This window comes from Diadema antillarum, unplaced genomic scaffold (assembly GCF_040938485.1).
Source record: "Diadema antillarum isolate AM-2024a unplaced genomic scaffold, OU_Dant_1.0 scf00000163, whole genome shotgun sequence".
Classification (NCBI taxonomy): Eukaryota; Metazoa; Echinodermata; class Echinoidea; order Diadematoida; family Diadematidae; genus Diadema; species Diadema antillarum.
In genome coordinates, this window is record NW_027271052.1 from 1,677,033 (window position 1) to 1,690,355 (window position 13,323).

Sequence of the window (13,323 nt, forward strand, 5' to 3'; positions counted from 1 at the left end):
TGTAAAGCTCATGCATGTATAATTATTGTCCACCGCATTATAGAGCGTTAAAGTGTAATGCGCTCGGTATAGGTATGACATCATTTAAAATGGGAGCCGGGTTTCGGTTACTGTATCAAAGGTTAGATGATCTCGAAAAAGTAACATGGAATGATAAAGTGTTTTATCTTTCAGTAGATTATTTCGAAACATATTTGTTACTATTGATGGCCAGTAAGATTAAATTGCACTAAAACTGACGCAGGGGCGGATCCAGGAATTCCGTAAAGAGGGGGCGTGTTTACAAAATTAAAGGGGGGCGCACGCACCCCTCCCCCATTTTTTCTTTTTATTTCTTCTGTTTCAACAAAAAAAATAAGGGGGGGGGGGGGGGGGGCGTGCGCCGGTTGCGGTCCTCCCTGGATCCGCCCCTGCTGACGTGATTTGCACCGTTAATTTCTGGATTGGAAGGAGTACAACAGCAGCGAAGGCCAAATATCAAGAGATGGCGCTCTTCACTGTTTCAATAAGGTGGACGCAGTAGTGTATGTATGTACTGCATTTTGTATTGTGGGTGACCATCAAAGAGTATAGAAGCGCACGCACTTTCTATACTGACCCTTACTCTTTGGGTGAGCATGTTGATACTTGACAATTGCTGTCATATTCTATTTTCTACTTCTTTCTATTTGATTTCTTTTCTTTCTTTTGTCACATGAACTTCTCCGTAGAACATGTTAACATGATAGTCCCCATCCATTAAGATTGTCTGACCAAAGCTAGTCGGTGTAGAGAGTGTGAGGTTTGCATTTGATGTGGATATGAAAAATTGTCTTCATTAGCATTTTTGTGTTTATATGTGCTGTCCCTTTGAAAAAACAAACAAACAAACAAACAAGAGAAACCGCAGCCACTTCCAATCCAAATATACCCCTTTCATGCTGAATGGTAGATATTACATTGAAATTAGATGAGTGAGAGGCTAGTACGTAATGTGACATAAAAGTTTTCCCTATTATTGCAGTGCAGTGATACTGGTCTAACCACAAATGCAAATCAGATGTGATAACATCAACATCACACATCTCTCCCATTGGTTCTTACAGAAAGTATGATAAAAACCAAACTTTCTAAGCAATGATATAGCAACCGTTCTCTCCCACCAAAAAGGTATCACAGAAATGAACAGTAATTCCTGTGTTATTTCATGTCCAGTGCTGGTATCAAAGATGCGAGTGTAGGTGACTGGGAGATTTGTGAGTCAATGACACTACTTTAATGAGTTTGTACAATTTGTAATGACAAACACCATTGATTTGTGAAAAGTTTCATTCCTGAATATTCTAAAACTTGTTGTTCTATGTGTACACTATTCTTTAAAATGCAACATTGAACATGGAGTGGCACTGCATTGTATGAGAAGTCCTGCAAGTTCTGCACAGTCTCTGCTCATTAGTAAACACACACACACACACACACACGCACACGCACACGCACACACATGCGCACACACACACACATGCGCACACACACACACACACACACACACACATACATGCACATACATGCACACACACACACACACACACACATACACACACACGTGCACACATACACATAGAGAAACAAGACTTTGGAACTCTGAACCTTAGAATAAACCCTCTATTTAATAGCCAGCCACCAATACAATGTACCTTTAATCTCAAAACATAAGATATAGAGAACAGGTTATCTCCAACAAATTATGCACATTCATAAGCTTCCCATGGAACAAACTAACTTTGTGTTCACTTTTTGCATAGACGTATATACATGCACCTTCACTAAAATGCAGTGAGTCATAATACTGAACAAGATTCTATCATCGGGCTGTACTTCATCATTAGTAAGTATGGGTAAAACATATTCGATTGTTAAGAATAATCAATAAGTGTTTATTTGAGGATTTCACTTCATAAAATTTACAATATGACTGATAATTGCAACATTAGATATCACAAAAATATGGCCTACTATGACAGAAATGCAGTGCATATTGTCTTTTTTCTTGATAATAAATCAAACTTATTTCGTATTCCACCTCTGTGATACTTGACTGTGAATTATGTTTTGATTCAAGAAATATTAAGATTGCAAAGCATATGGCATCTATATACTGACAGTATGATGCTGAAGAAGAAAACTTGTTGGATGGCTGATACTTGTATTAGACATCATTATGCAAAATCTCATTTATGAAGTTATTTTCATTCTACATATGAAAGATTGTGCATTAATACATGTACATCTTTCTTCTGCAAAGATGAATATTACTGACAAGATTACCAGTATCCGTCTAGTTCGAGTGTGCTCATTAAACCACCTGCCCTAGGATGAAGATGACTTGAGCTATATTAGGAAACAATGCATTATCTATACTGAATACATGAACAATATGTATCACAGGTGATTTCTTCATTCATGTACAAAATTGTGACTAAAAATGTAGGTGCTTGGGAAAATTGTGTTTCAATGACTTTGAATGTCTAAACAGCATTGCTCATAATCTAAGTATACAGACATACATGTACTATGGCAGCTTTTTAATCTTATCAGTGTTAAGCACTTTATCATGAACTTCCACACAGAACACAGCTGCATATCAACTGCACATACTTGTTACCTGGTATATATATATTTTTTTGGGACTTATTATTATAAGTATTGATAATTATTGACAGATTACCACAATCACAGGTACAATATTACATTATTTCATTCCTGTCATGAAAGCATCTAATAATCAGAACCAGAATTATCTTTCACCCACTTTGGGAAGTTTACATCCAACTTTGGCATAATAAGTGCATGTACACGTAATTTGCATAGCAATGTGAAACTGCATATATTTTTTCGCCATACAGTACTCAAAATAAATTACAGACATAATTTCACACACATCTTCTAAAACAGTGAAGAACATTCTTCAGTAAACTTTGAATCATTGACATGATAAGGTTCTTTTTACCTACGTTACAAAATGGCCACTAGGATACCACTTCATAATTTACTGCCATTTGGAAAATCACATTCACTTCTCTGTCCATCTGCTGCTGCAATATAAACTGATATAAATTATTACCAAATGATCACTGCTTGTAATCTCAATCTTAGAGTTTGTTGCCAATTTGAAGTAGATGTGTCAGTTTAATAATGAAATCTGGGCGGGATGAAAATTTGTCATACATGTATGAACTCAATCAGAAAAACCCTCATCATATTTTGTGACTCTATTGGTAAGTCAATAGTTTACTAACTGAAAAATATTACAGCTGATATTCACATCATATTTTATTCCTCTTCAAATGATCCATATCAACATGAATATGGTTATAAAATACAGTCTGACATCAGAAACAGATGTCTGGTCACAGAATGCAACCCCAAAAATACTTCAAGCCTATTAGTCTGCATGCATGCAACTTTTAAAAACCTGTGTAATCACTAAAATCACTTTTATGGGCTAAAGAGACAAATCATGATAATATATCGATAGAGCGCCTTCCAAAAACACAGCTGATCCAAAGTGCAGTTTTAAATTCATGCACACAAAAGTTGAAGCTATTCAATCAACAAGCTGCTTTATTAACAAAACTTTGCAAATTCAAAACAAAACCTTTTATTCTAAACCTAAAGGTATGATAACAGTCTGTGTTTGACACAGCGAATGAATTCATGACTTTCATTACAATTCACCTTATCAAATACATCCTTCAACTAAATTCTAATGAAATGCATATTGTACCAACCATAACTCAAGCACACATATTAATACTGTCAGCTTACAGCTGTACAAATGTATCCTAAGCATATTTCAGGTTTGCAAACTTTGTGATTATGCAAATACAGTATGTATATGACGATCACAAATCCAATCTTGAACATCACCTAGAAATATACAAAAATTCTTCTTCTTGCACAATAATTAATGTTATTTACATCATCTAATTCTGTAATTTGAACATCAAATACATGTATCGTGGAAGATTCAATCAGGTAAACAGACTTTGTTTCATCTTTCTTTGGACAACTTTGGTAAAGATTTCTGGCCGACACAGAAAAAGAGTGTTGCATGTGTTATACATGATACATTGTAGTGTATTAAATGATTAAATATTCCATCATAATTGCACAATTACATAATTGCATTAAAAAAATGCTAATCAGCCAACTATGACCATGTGACCAACAAATTTACTACTAGAATCAATTCAAGTTTAAGGCCAAAGGCAGTTGATTACCTACAAATGTATTCTATGTTAAGAGACAGACGGAACCGTACTTCTTTGGCTGTAGATGAGAGTGATATTTGGGTCAAGGAAAACTGAATAAATGCAAGTTATTAAGGTAAATTGCATCATTATTTCAATCTACTAACATGTGGATTATTAAATATAATTATGCAGTCTTGATTAGCCATGACACTAAGAACAGGCACAAGCATGTAGCCCCTGACATGCAATATCATACTCGATCAGATATTACACTAGATTAATATCTACAGAGCAATTGGAAATAGAACCTGACAAAAAAAGTGAAGCAAGATGAAATGAAAAAAAAGGTTGATAAAGAAACCAAAATACACACTAACACAATACTTGTACATATACATATATGTACACACACAACAATCAAGACAAACCAAGCGAGGTACAATTGTAATATACCACATTTCTGACTGCTGTGCCGACATGCATTGTTACCATCTAGCACTAATACTGAAATGGCCTTGGCACTTTGGTGAAAAGCTCATTATTATGAGCATGAAAAACTCATGTACTGGCAATCCAGAATTATACCAATCAAGCAAGTTTCCAGCAACTTGGGAGCTGGCCTTAAAGGGATGGTACAGTTTTGGTTGAGATGGGGATTCAGGTTTAAAATTTTTGCAAGATGATTAGAAACCACTTATATGAAATATTAAGAGGCATTCAATTCTAAGAGAAACTAAAAATTTATTTGATGAAAATCAGTTTTAAAATGGCTGAGATATCCAAAAACAAGGCAAAACAATGTGGTCCCAATAAAAGGTGGGTCCCACCTCTTATTAGAAAAACCTTTTTTTTTTTTTTTTTTTTTTTTCTGGCGATGATAGCTTCTCTATTTGGCATACATCCTGCACACACCTCTTCCCACATTTGAATCAGCGGTGAAACCGCAGCCTGTCACATACGAAATTCAAACAACTGGCACATGAGGAGAACTTAATATTTGGATATCTATGCTTTTTCAAAACTGATTTTCATCAAATAAACTTTTTCATTTCTCTTAGAATTACATGCTCTTGGATATTTCATATAAGTGGTTTCTAATTACATGTATCTTGCAAAAATGTAAACCCAAATCTCCATCTCGACAAAAACTATACCATCCCTTGTAGTCTTTGGCCACATCACTTAATATTCTGATGCCCATGCATATGTACTCAAAGTTCCTGTGGAGGTCGAGATACATGTATGAGTCTTTATACTCCTTGATAAGTAGATCAAAACATCATTCAGCTTTGAATAATTAAACATTTCAAAGAATGCACACTGAATAAAACCACAACAATGCTGCTAGCACTTGCATCTGTGTACTGCTGAAACAATTGTGGTTAACCTAAACATTGATTTCCACTAGTCTTTGGCAAACACTACCTCCTAATTTCTAGCACTGTTTTTCTCTAAGTTTATTTCATCTTGCATCTGCAGAGGGCCTTGCATAGACTTTAAAAATGGAGAATGCTTCCACCATGAAATTATATGTAGCCATGCTTCTTTAGATACAATCAATGGCAAGGCAAATCAATCCAAGATCCAGACTAAGATTAACCAGCAAGTAATGTGGATCAAGGTCAAACACACCTGTCATGGTCAACCCTTGGGATTTGGTTACCTTGTGTAAGAGGAAAGCACACACCTATAGAATACACCTTACAGGCTGTATGTGATACTATCTTTTTAGCAAGATCAAAATATGAGACTTGGAGGATCACATTGACAAGAAGTCTATTGATAAAGGTCTACAAGAGCAGCTTTGGTAAGGTTGATCTCTGATCACATAAAACACAGCCAGTGAGAGATGTATTCAAACATTTCTGGGCTTTGAATACGTGTACAATGCAAAACTTACAAGAAAATATACCACTATGTCAGTTAACAATGACAGCGTAATCTTGTGCCCCCCACTAGACACACAGACAAAGTACTTAGGCAAGCCAATATCATCAGTATCATTCATATGCTATTCAGTCATATGAAACAAGAATAGAAACAGGCAATACAAAATATGGCACTTTATCCTAAGGTATGGCACTAGTTTGAAGCAACTACGAAGTGTTACTTTCTAAATATTTTGTAGCCATTAAACTGTCAGCTGTGCCTGTGGTTTGTCTGAATGTCTTGCCTTTATTCACTTTTCTTTCTTTCTTTTTAAAGGGATAGTACAGTATTGGTGGAGATGAGAATTGGGCTTTTAACTTTTTGCGAGATACCAAGAAAACACTTATTAAATAGTACAGAGCATACCATTTTAAGAGGAATTCAAAGTTTATTGATGAAAATCGGGTTTGGAATGACTGAATCATCCAAAAACAAAGTAAAACAAAGCGATCGTGATAAAGTGTGGGTCCCACACTTTAGTGGAATCGCTCTTTTTTGATATCTCAGCCATTTCAAAACCAATTTTCATCAAATAAACGTTGAATTCCTCATAGAATTACATGCTCTTTCATATTTCATAAGAGGTTTCTGATTATCTCACCAAAAAAATGTTAGAAACCTGAAATTAGCTCTCAACCAAAACTATACGATCCCTTTAAAATCCTGTGGAAATAATCACCTTACTTTTATCTCTGCTCCCCTCTTTATTCACAGACTTCTCATTTCATGATCTCATAACAAATGGAACATTTCTTACGCTAAATTAGTTGTGTCAATCAATCAGATGGTTGTTGTCAGGTATATCCACTTGTGATGCCCCTTGGAGTGTGCTTCTCCCTGGCAACGGTAGACACTTTGGCTCCGCCCCCTTCTGAGTTGTGACCATACTTAGTCCTTGTTGAGTCTCTCTGCCTACCATCCATGCCCAGTGTAGGGAGTCTGTTTGGGGGAGACATCGCTCTGCTTCGCATATCGTCTGAACGAGAGGTCAGTGCTCCAGCTGGCAGCTAGTAAATAAAATCACATGGATATATCACTGTGGCTGATATTTGTGTATTACAACTCTTGTTTCTCACAATACAGTGCATTTCAAGTTAATATCAAGATGAGAAAAGCCTAGTGCAGAAGTCTCCTTCAGATTACACAATTCAGTCACTGCACAACTGTACTACAGAAGCATTTCTCATTTTCATGCATGCTTTGACACAACAGTTTTGCAAAGTTCAAACACTATGCAATCAACTACGGTGTATGTTGTCAGCAACTGAATGATTGTTATTTACATGAATACTTGTTAGGGAATCCACTATGTTTGAATTTACATTTTGTGGCATTACATCTGTGAAGGGAGGCATAGGGGAATATTGCATATTAAAATGAGTAAGAACAGTAATAATCTGTGGCAATATGTGATGAGCCACCTCTTGTCAGTGAGATGCTCAAGACACGGGTATGATCAACATTGCCATTTTACAGAGTAGTAAAAGTATTTCACATCATCAGGTAGTAGTGATGACATCAGACTGGACACTACATATTCTTGTCTGCAGAAGAATGTCTTTGAAATCTTCAAAACTTTAGTTATGTTCAGATGGTGATCCCTAACCTCAAGGATAGCTATCTACAAGGATAGACTTGTAGTTAGGCACCTTGTAGACGCACTCGTAGATAGCTATCTCGAAGTCAACTTGAAGATAGCTATCCACAAGATATCTCAGGCTTAGCGCTGGGGGGGGGGGGGGGGGGGGGCTGGTAGTGTTAAGCATCATGTGGACAGAGCTTGTTGATAGGAACTTGAAGATAAGCATGGTTATGGGGAGCAGTGAGCCTATCCTCGAGGATAGCTACCTTCAAGGATTAGCTTCGTCAGGTGAACATGGGTCGTAATTAGGGGGCCAGAGCTTAGCTTCGAAGATAGCTATCCTCAAGGTTAAGGATCACCGTCTGAACGTAACTATAGCATTAGTTAATTCACTAGTTCACAATCATAGCCATGATTCACATTCTTCTTACTGACAAATGCACGAAGGACACAGTTTGCAAGTAATGCATGCCATGTGTAAAGTGGCACTAATATTTAGTTCTGGACTTTCTGGACTAACAAAGTGCAAGTGAATAAAACCTACTCTGCTTCTAATTTGAATGAATCTCACTGGGGGCAAAGTACCACTGAGATCAAATAAAAAAATGGAAAAAAAATGAGAAGATCATATACACCAAAATGCAGCAACATAAATGTAAAATCAAAAACTAATATTGTCAAATTCTTCCCCTGCCTCTTCATATTTAAAAAATGCCTGTAGTAATTGGATTTACTAAATTTGCCTTTGAAGTAGTTTTCTTACACTATAAATGTAATTTGCACCACTGTCCTATTTATTTTATGAGAATACTAGTGATTAAAGTTTTTTCTCTCTATCTAGATAGTTTCCCCATTTTGGGTCTCTTGGCTTCAGTCTCTTCTTAATCTTACCTTCATAGGGATGTCTGTTCTCTGTCTCGTTGGGGCAAGGTTTGGTCCTGTTGCCATGCCACCCAACCTGATGGGATTGGACTCTGCAAACATTCGGTTGAAGTTCCCTTCTCGGTTACTTAGCTCCATTCGGTACCATCGAATCTCTCTCTTCAACCTCTCTACTTCTTCATAGGCATCCTAGTGTTGTTAACACAAGAACAAACCAGAAAATGTTAAACGTTGATAGTGAGTCATGCAAGAACCAAAATCACTAATAACATGAATTCTGAAATAAAAACACCAACATGTTTGCAGGAATTCTTTGTTATTATTTTCGTGTAATGCTGATCTGTAAGCAGTGCAATTGATGAAAAGCAGGTAAATTGTACATCATATTATTAATGACCTGATCTTCTGAAAGAAAGCATGCACTAGCAATTGCACACATCTACTTAAAACATTCTTCAGTTGAATAAGCTGATACACTACAAAGGAAGCTTGTCCATTTGTATTTATTTTTTATTTCAATATGATATGATTATGATGAGGAAAAGTCTGTATAAGTCACAAGAAAAAAATGAACTACAGTTGATACTAGTCTTTTGAATGAACATTGCTTGCATGCATCAAGCCTTATCAGAGATACCGTACCTGATGTCTAAGTTCCATATTGACAATGATTAATTAAGAAAGATATGCGCATGTACACACGCACATGTACACAATGTGTATATGCACAGATTAATCTAATGTTATCTTGTTGCCAGCAAACAACACCTTGTTGACACTGTTTGCTACTGTACAAACCCTGTACATTGGTTCTAGAATGAAGCTACGTACTACTTTGATAGTTTGCTGATGTTGTTCATGTCTCAACTCTTGCACTGACAAGGTATGCTTATTGGTAGCCTTGTTGTCTATGTTGTTTGGTCATTTGATACCAACCAGATATGCAGGTTGTTTCTTTTTATCATAATCTTATGATTTAAATAATTTGGTATGGTGAATGGAAAGAGTTAGATCAATGGATGATTGAAGAATATGACGAGAACATTGATGGGATTAAAATTGAATACTGTATTGTCTTTCAGCATTTTTAACTGGTTTTTAACTGGTTAACTTGGGTGTGACAATAACTCCATAAATTTGTCATGGCAATCAGCTTCAAATGGTTTTCATTAATAGTTCAACTCCAGCTTAACTTTTCTGAAAGAGAATATGATCATGATTTGCTTTGATGTCTTATAAAGTGTATACACTGTACGTTGAATTGTATACTAGCACTTGAAATAAATGGGTACAATTGCCAATAATTGTCAAATATCTAGTAAGTGGTATGGGAACTAGTATGTTAACTTATGTTTTCAAAGAAGATATCTGTCACTGTTACCATTCATAACAAGCGTATTTTTTTTTTTGTACATTGAGCAAGTTAACATTAAATATCTCACATTTCTCATATGATATGGTTTGATGAAATAAAAATACAAGGTTAAAGAAGAGAAAAAAATGAATAAGGGATTTTCCTTGAAACAGTAGGCCCCTAATGTTTTTTATATATATATTTATAATGTACATATGTTCTGGAAAAGTGCTCTGCGACTTAATTTCTAATCAACAGAATATTTGAGATAAAGATTTAATTGGTAATCAAAAGATTCAATTTGTAGATCCATACTCAAGTCATGTTGTTGTGGTTGCACTGGATTTGCACTAGATGTCTATCTACACATGTGTCTACTGTTTACTGTAAAAGTGGATATTTTCGCGTGACTAATTTTATGCGCTTGGCCGGGTCGGAAGAGTTTCGCGTGTTTTGAATTCCGCGGAATCAAGACCTCACGCACAGGCACATATGGCAAGCAAAAAATATTCGCGTGCTTTTATTTTCGCGCTAGTTTCTGGTTGCGCGAAATGCGCAAAAATTTGAACACCGCGAAAATTTCCACTTTTACAGTAGTAGCAGTATACCGGTAGGCCTACTAGTAACAGATTGAAAATACATGTAGTTCAGTTTGTATAGCTAAATTTAAGGAAGAAATGCTGTTGCTTCTTATCTCACAAGTCTCCTCTTGTCTTTCAGGGGAGCCATTTTCTCCTCTTTGTGGTCCTGTTACTCCCCGCGTTCACATTGGTCCCCGTGATGCGGGGAAAGTCCCACGCCGCGGGACTTTCTCGTCCAAAACCATAATGTGAACGCTCACTGGGACTTGTCCCCTCGTCCCCGCGAAGAAAGTCGGGTATGGGGACAAGATTTGGAGGGGAGAGTGACCTTGGGGCGCAATTGATAGCGTCCAGCTGTGGTCATCAAATGTGCGCATGCGCTATGCCTGGATTCAAGCGGCAGAGCTCGCTACAAGCCCCAAAATGGCCCCACAGCTCGGGGACAGATGAGATACCAATGTGAACGGTCAGTCGTAAAAAAGATAAGATCTCTTGTGGCTGTCCCCGCGTTGCGGGGACCAATGTGAACGCGGGGACTGACAACCAAACCAGTTTAGATTTTTGTGCCATTGTTCCCATGGCAACCATGATTGACAGGCAGTTTTGGCCAATAACAACCTTTATTACCCATGTGCTTCATCTAAAGATGGCCCCAGATGGGGGTCACTTTCCAAAGTGAGGAGTAGTTCAATTCTGGCATTCGCAGAAGCAACACTAACTCTACCTGCTTTTAACTCTTGTCATATTCTTCAAGCACAGAGAGTTACAAATTTGTATCACTATTGCAGGCAGGTCACCATGCTATTTCTGTATGCTGGAATTGAAGACTGAGTTTGAAACTCAATTATAATGAATACACTGTATAAAATCCTAGATTCCTATTATGACTTCTTCATTCATGAGTTCTGGTCACTATATAAACTCTCACTGAGAGTTCTGAGAGTTCTCAGTTGGAGGAAGGACGCGTGGTCATAAGTTTAAGATGCTGAAGAAACATGTAAAGTCCAAAGTGAGACAGTGCTCTTTTTCTCAGAGTTATTAGTGAGTGGAATAAGTTGCCATCATTTGTAGTCGACAGCCCATCCGTGAATAGTTTCAAGTCTAACTTAGAGAGGTTCTGGAGTCAAGACAAGAACAAATACAACCCCGACGGGATATTTTTTTGTCCATGTTATACTGCACAGCGCCTAACTAAAAGTTATTAATGTCATGTAATGACGACACCGAGGGGCAAATAAGTTGAGTATAACTTTACGCCCACATCCAAGGTATGTTATCCAAGGTATGTTATCTCACTCACCCTTTAAACTACTAATCCCATGTACATGTAGCAGCAAAGTTAGTACACAACACTACCTACTAGTCATACACTAAACAGATTGTAATGCATTAAAAAAAGAGAGTAAAAGAGAGTAAAAGTGGAAATTTTCGCAGTATTGAAATTTTTTCCGCATTTCGCGCAACCAAAAACTAGTGCGAAAATAAAAGCACACATATATTTTTGCTCGTCATATGTTCCAGTACTCTGTTGTGGATATCTTGATTCCGTAGAATTTAAAACATGCGAAACTCTTCTTACCCAGGTCCCAGCTGAGTGTGAAAAATTAGTCGCGCGAAAATATCCACTTTTACAGTTGTACAGTATGTGCCCACAATGAATTTCCTTTCTATCTTAAATAACTTGTGCGTGGGGTGTATCCATTGAATATTCCATCTGTTCAAACAGACTTACGCTGCCAACTTCAGATGGAGCTTTTGATGACCTTGGCGTCTTGACATCATTACTTCTTCGCTTAGCCTCATTTCCTGCTTCTCTCTTGCGTTCTAGAGATTTTTTCAAGCTTTTCAGGTCTGTTTCCAATGTCTTGTTTTTCTGCTGTGCTTTTTCCTTGGCTTTATTTGCTAGGGCCACATCTTCAATAAGTTGGCTAATTTGGACCTTCAATTCACTGTCTGACTTTTCAAGATCCTTCTTCAGTTGTGCAAGTGCTGCATCATTATCCCTCTGAGTTTGGACATGCATAGCCACCATATGCTTCAAGTTCTCTGCTTCAATCTCTTTCACTTTAAGATCTTCTTTTAGTTGATTTATATGAGCAATGTCTGCAGTTCCATCAAGTCTAGGAGAAACACTTCCTTTATTCGCCAGCAATTGTGATCTGCTATCTTGTTTGTTGTCTTCGTAAGACGTGTGGTCTGCATTTTGTCTTTTTGAGGAGAAATGCGTCTTCAAAGCTTGTTCTTTAGTCCTTTTCACCTCTTCTTCCAGCTTGACAATGGCGCCTTTCAACTCACCGATTTCAGACACTAACTTGCCGTTCTTATCCCTGACCTCCAACAAAAGCTTTTCAGATTCTTTCTTTTGTTCTTGGAGCTTCTTGTCGTAGTCACTCATTGCTCTTGCGTGTTCCGCCTCTGCCTGTTTCTTCGCGGTGGCCAGGCACTGCTCGAGACCTTCAATCCGTTTCTGGGCGTCCGCTACCACGTTCGAAACCTCTTGCTCGTAAGCTTCTTTAGTGGCTTCTAGCTCAACTTCTCTCTCATGATTACGTGAAAACAGCATGTGCACAACCTGTGTAAGCTCCGCAACTTTCTTTGACATCTTATATTCGAAAGACTTCTTGTTACAAAGTCGGGAGGACGACGTACCCAGCCCTCCGTCCGCCATGGCTGGGCTGGGTTGTTTGGCAACCATAAACATCTGGTTGGCACACACCTGTACGTACGTACCTGTCCATGCGCTGCTGTCATGCTACGAATAGC

The 13,323-nt window shown here is 37.5% G+C and overlaps 1 protein-coding gene across 1 annotated transcript; it reads right to left on the reverse strand.

Annotated features, from left to right (window-relative positions):
• Positions 1-6,698: 6,698 nt before the first annotated feature.
• On the reverse strand, positions 6,699-13,228 carry LOC139722307 (uncharacterized). The gene is made up of 3 exons (XM_071633616.1): positions 12,293-13,228; positions 8,635-8,814; positions 6,699-7,168 (listed from the first exon to the last, which is right to left on the reverse strand). The coding sequence occupies exons 1-3, from the start codon at positions 13,226-13,228 to the stop codon at positions 6,956-6,958; spliced, it is 1,329 nt and encodes a 442-aa protein (XP_071489717.1). The 3' UTR covers positions 6,699-6,955.
• Between the last annotated feature and the right edge of the window lie 95 nt (positions 13,229-13,323).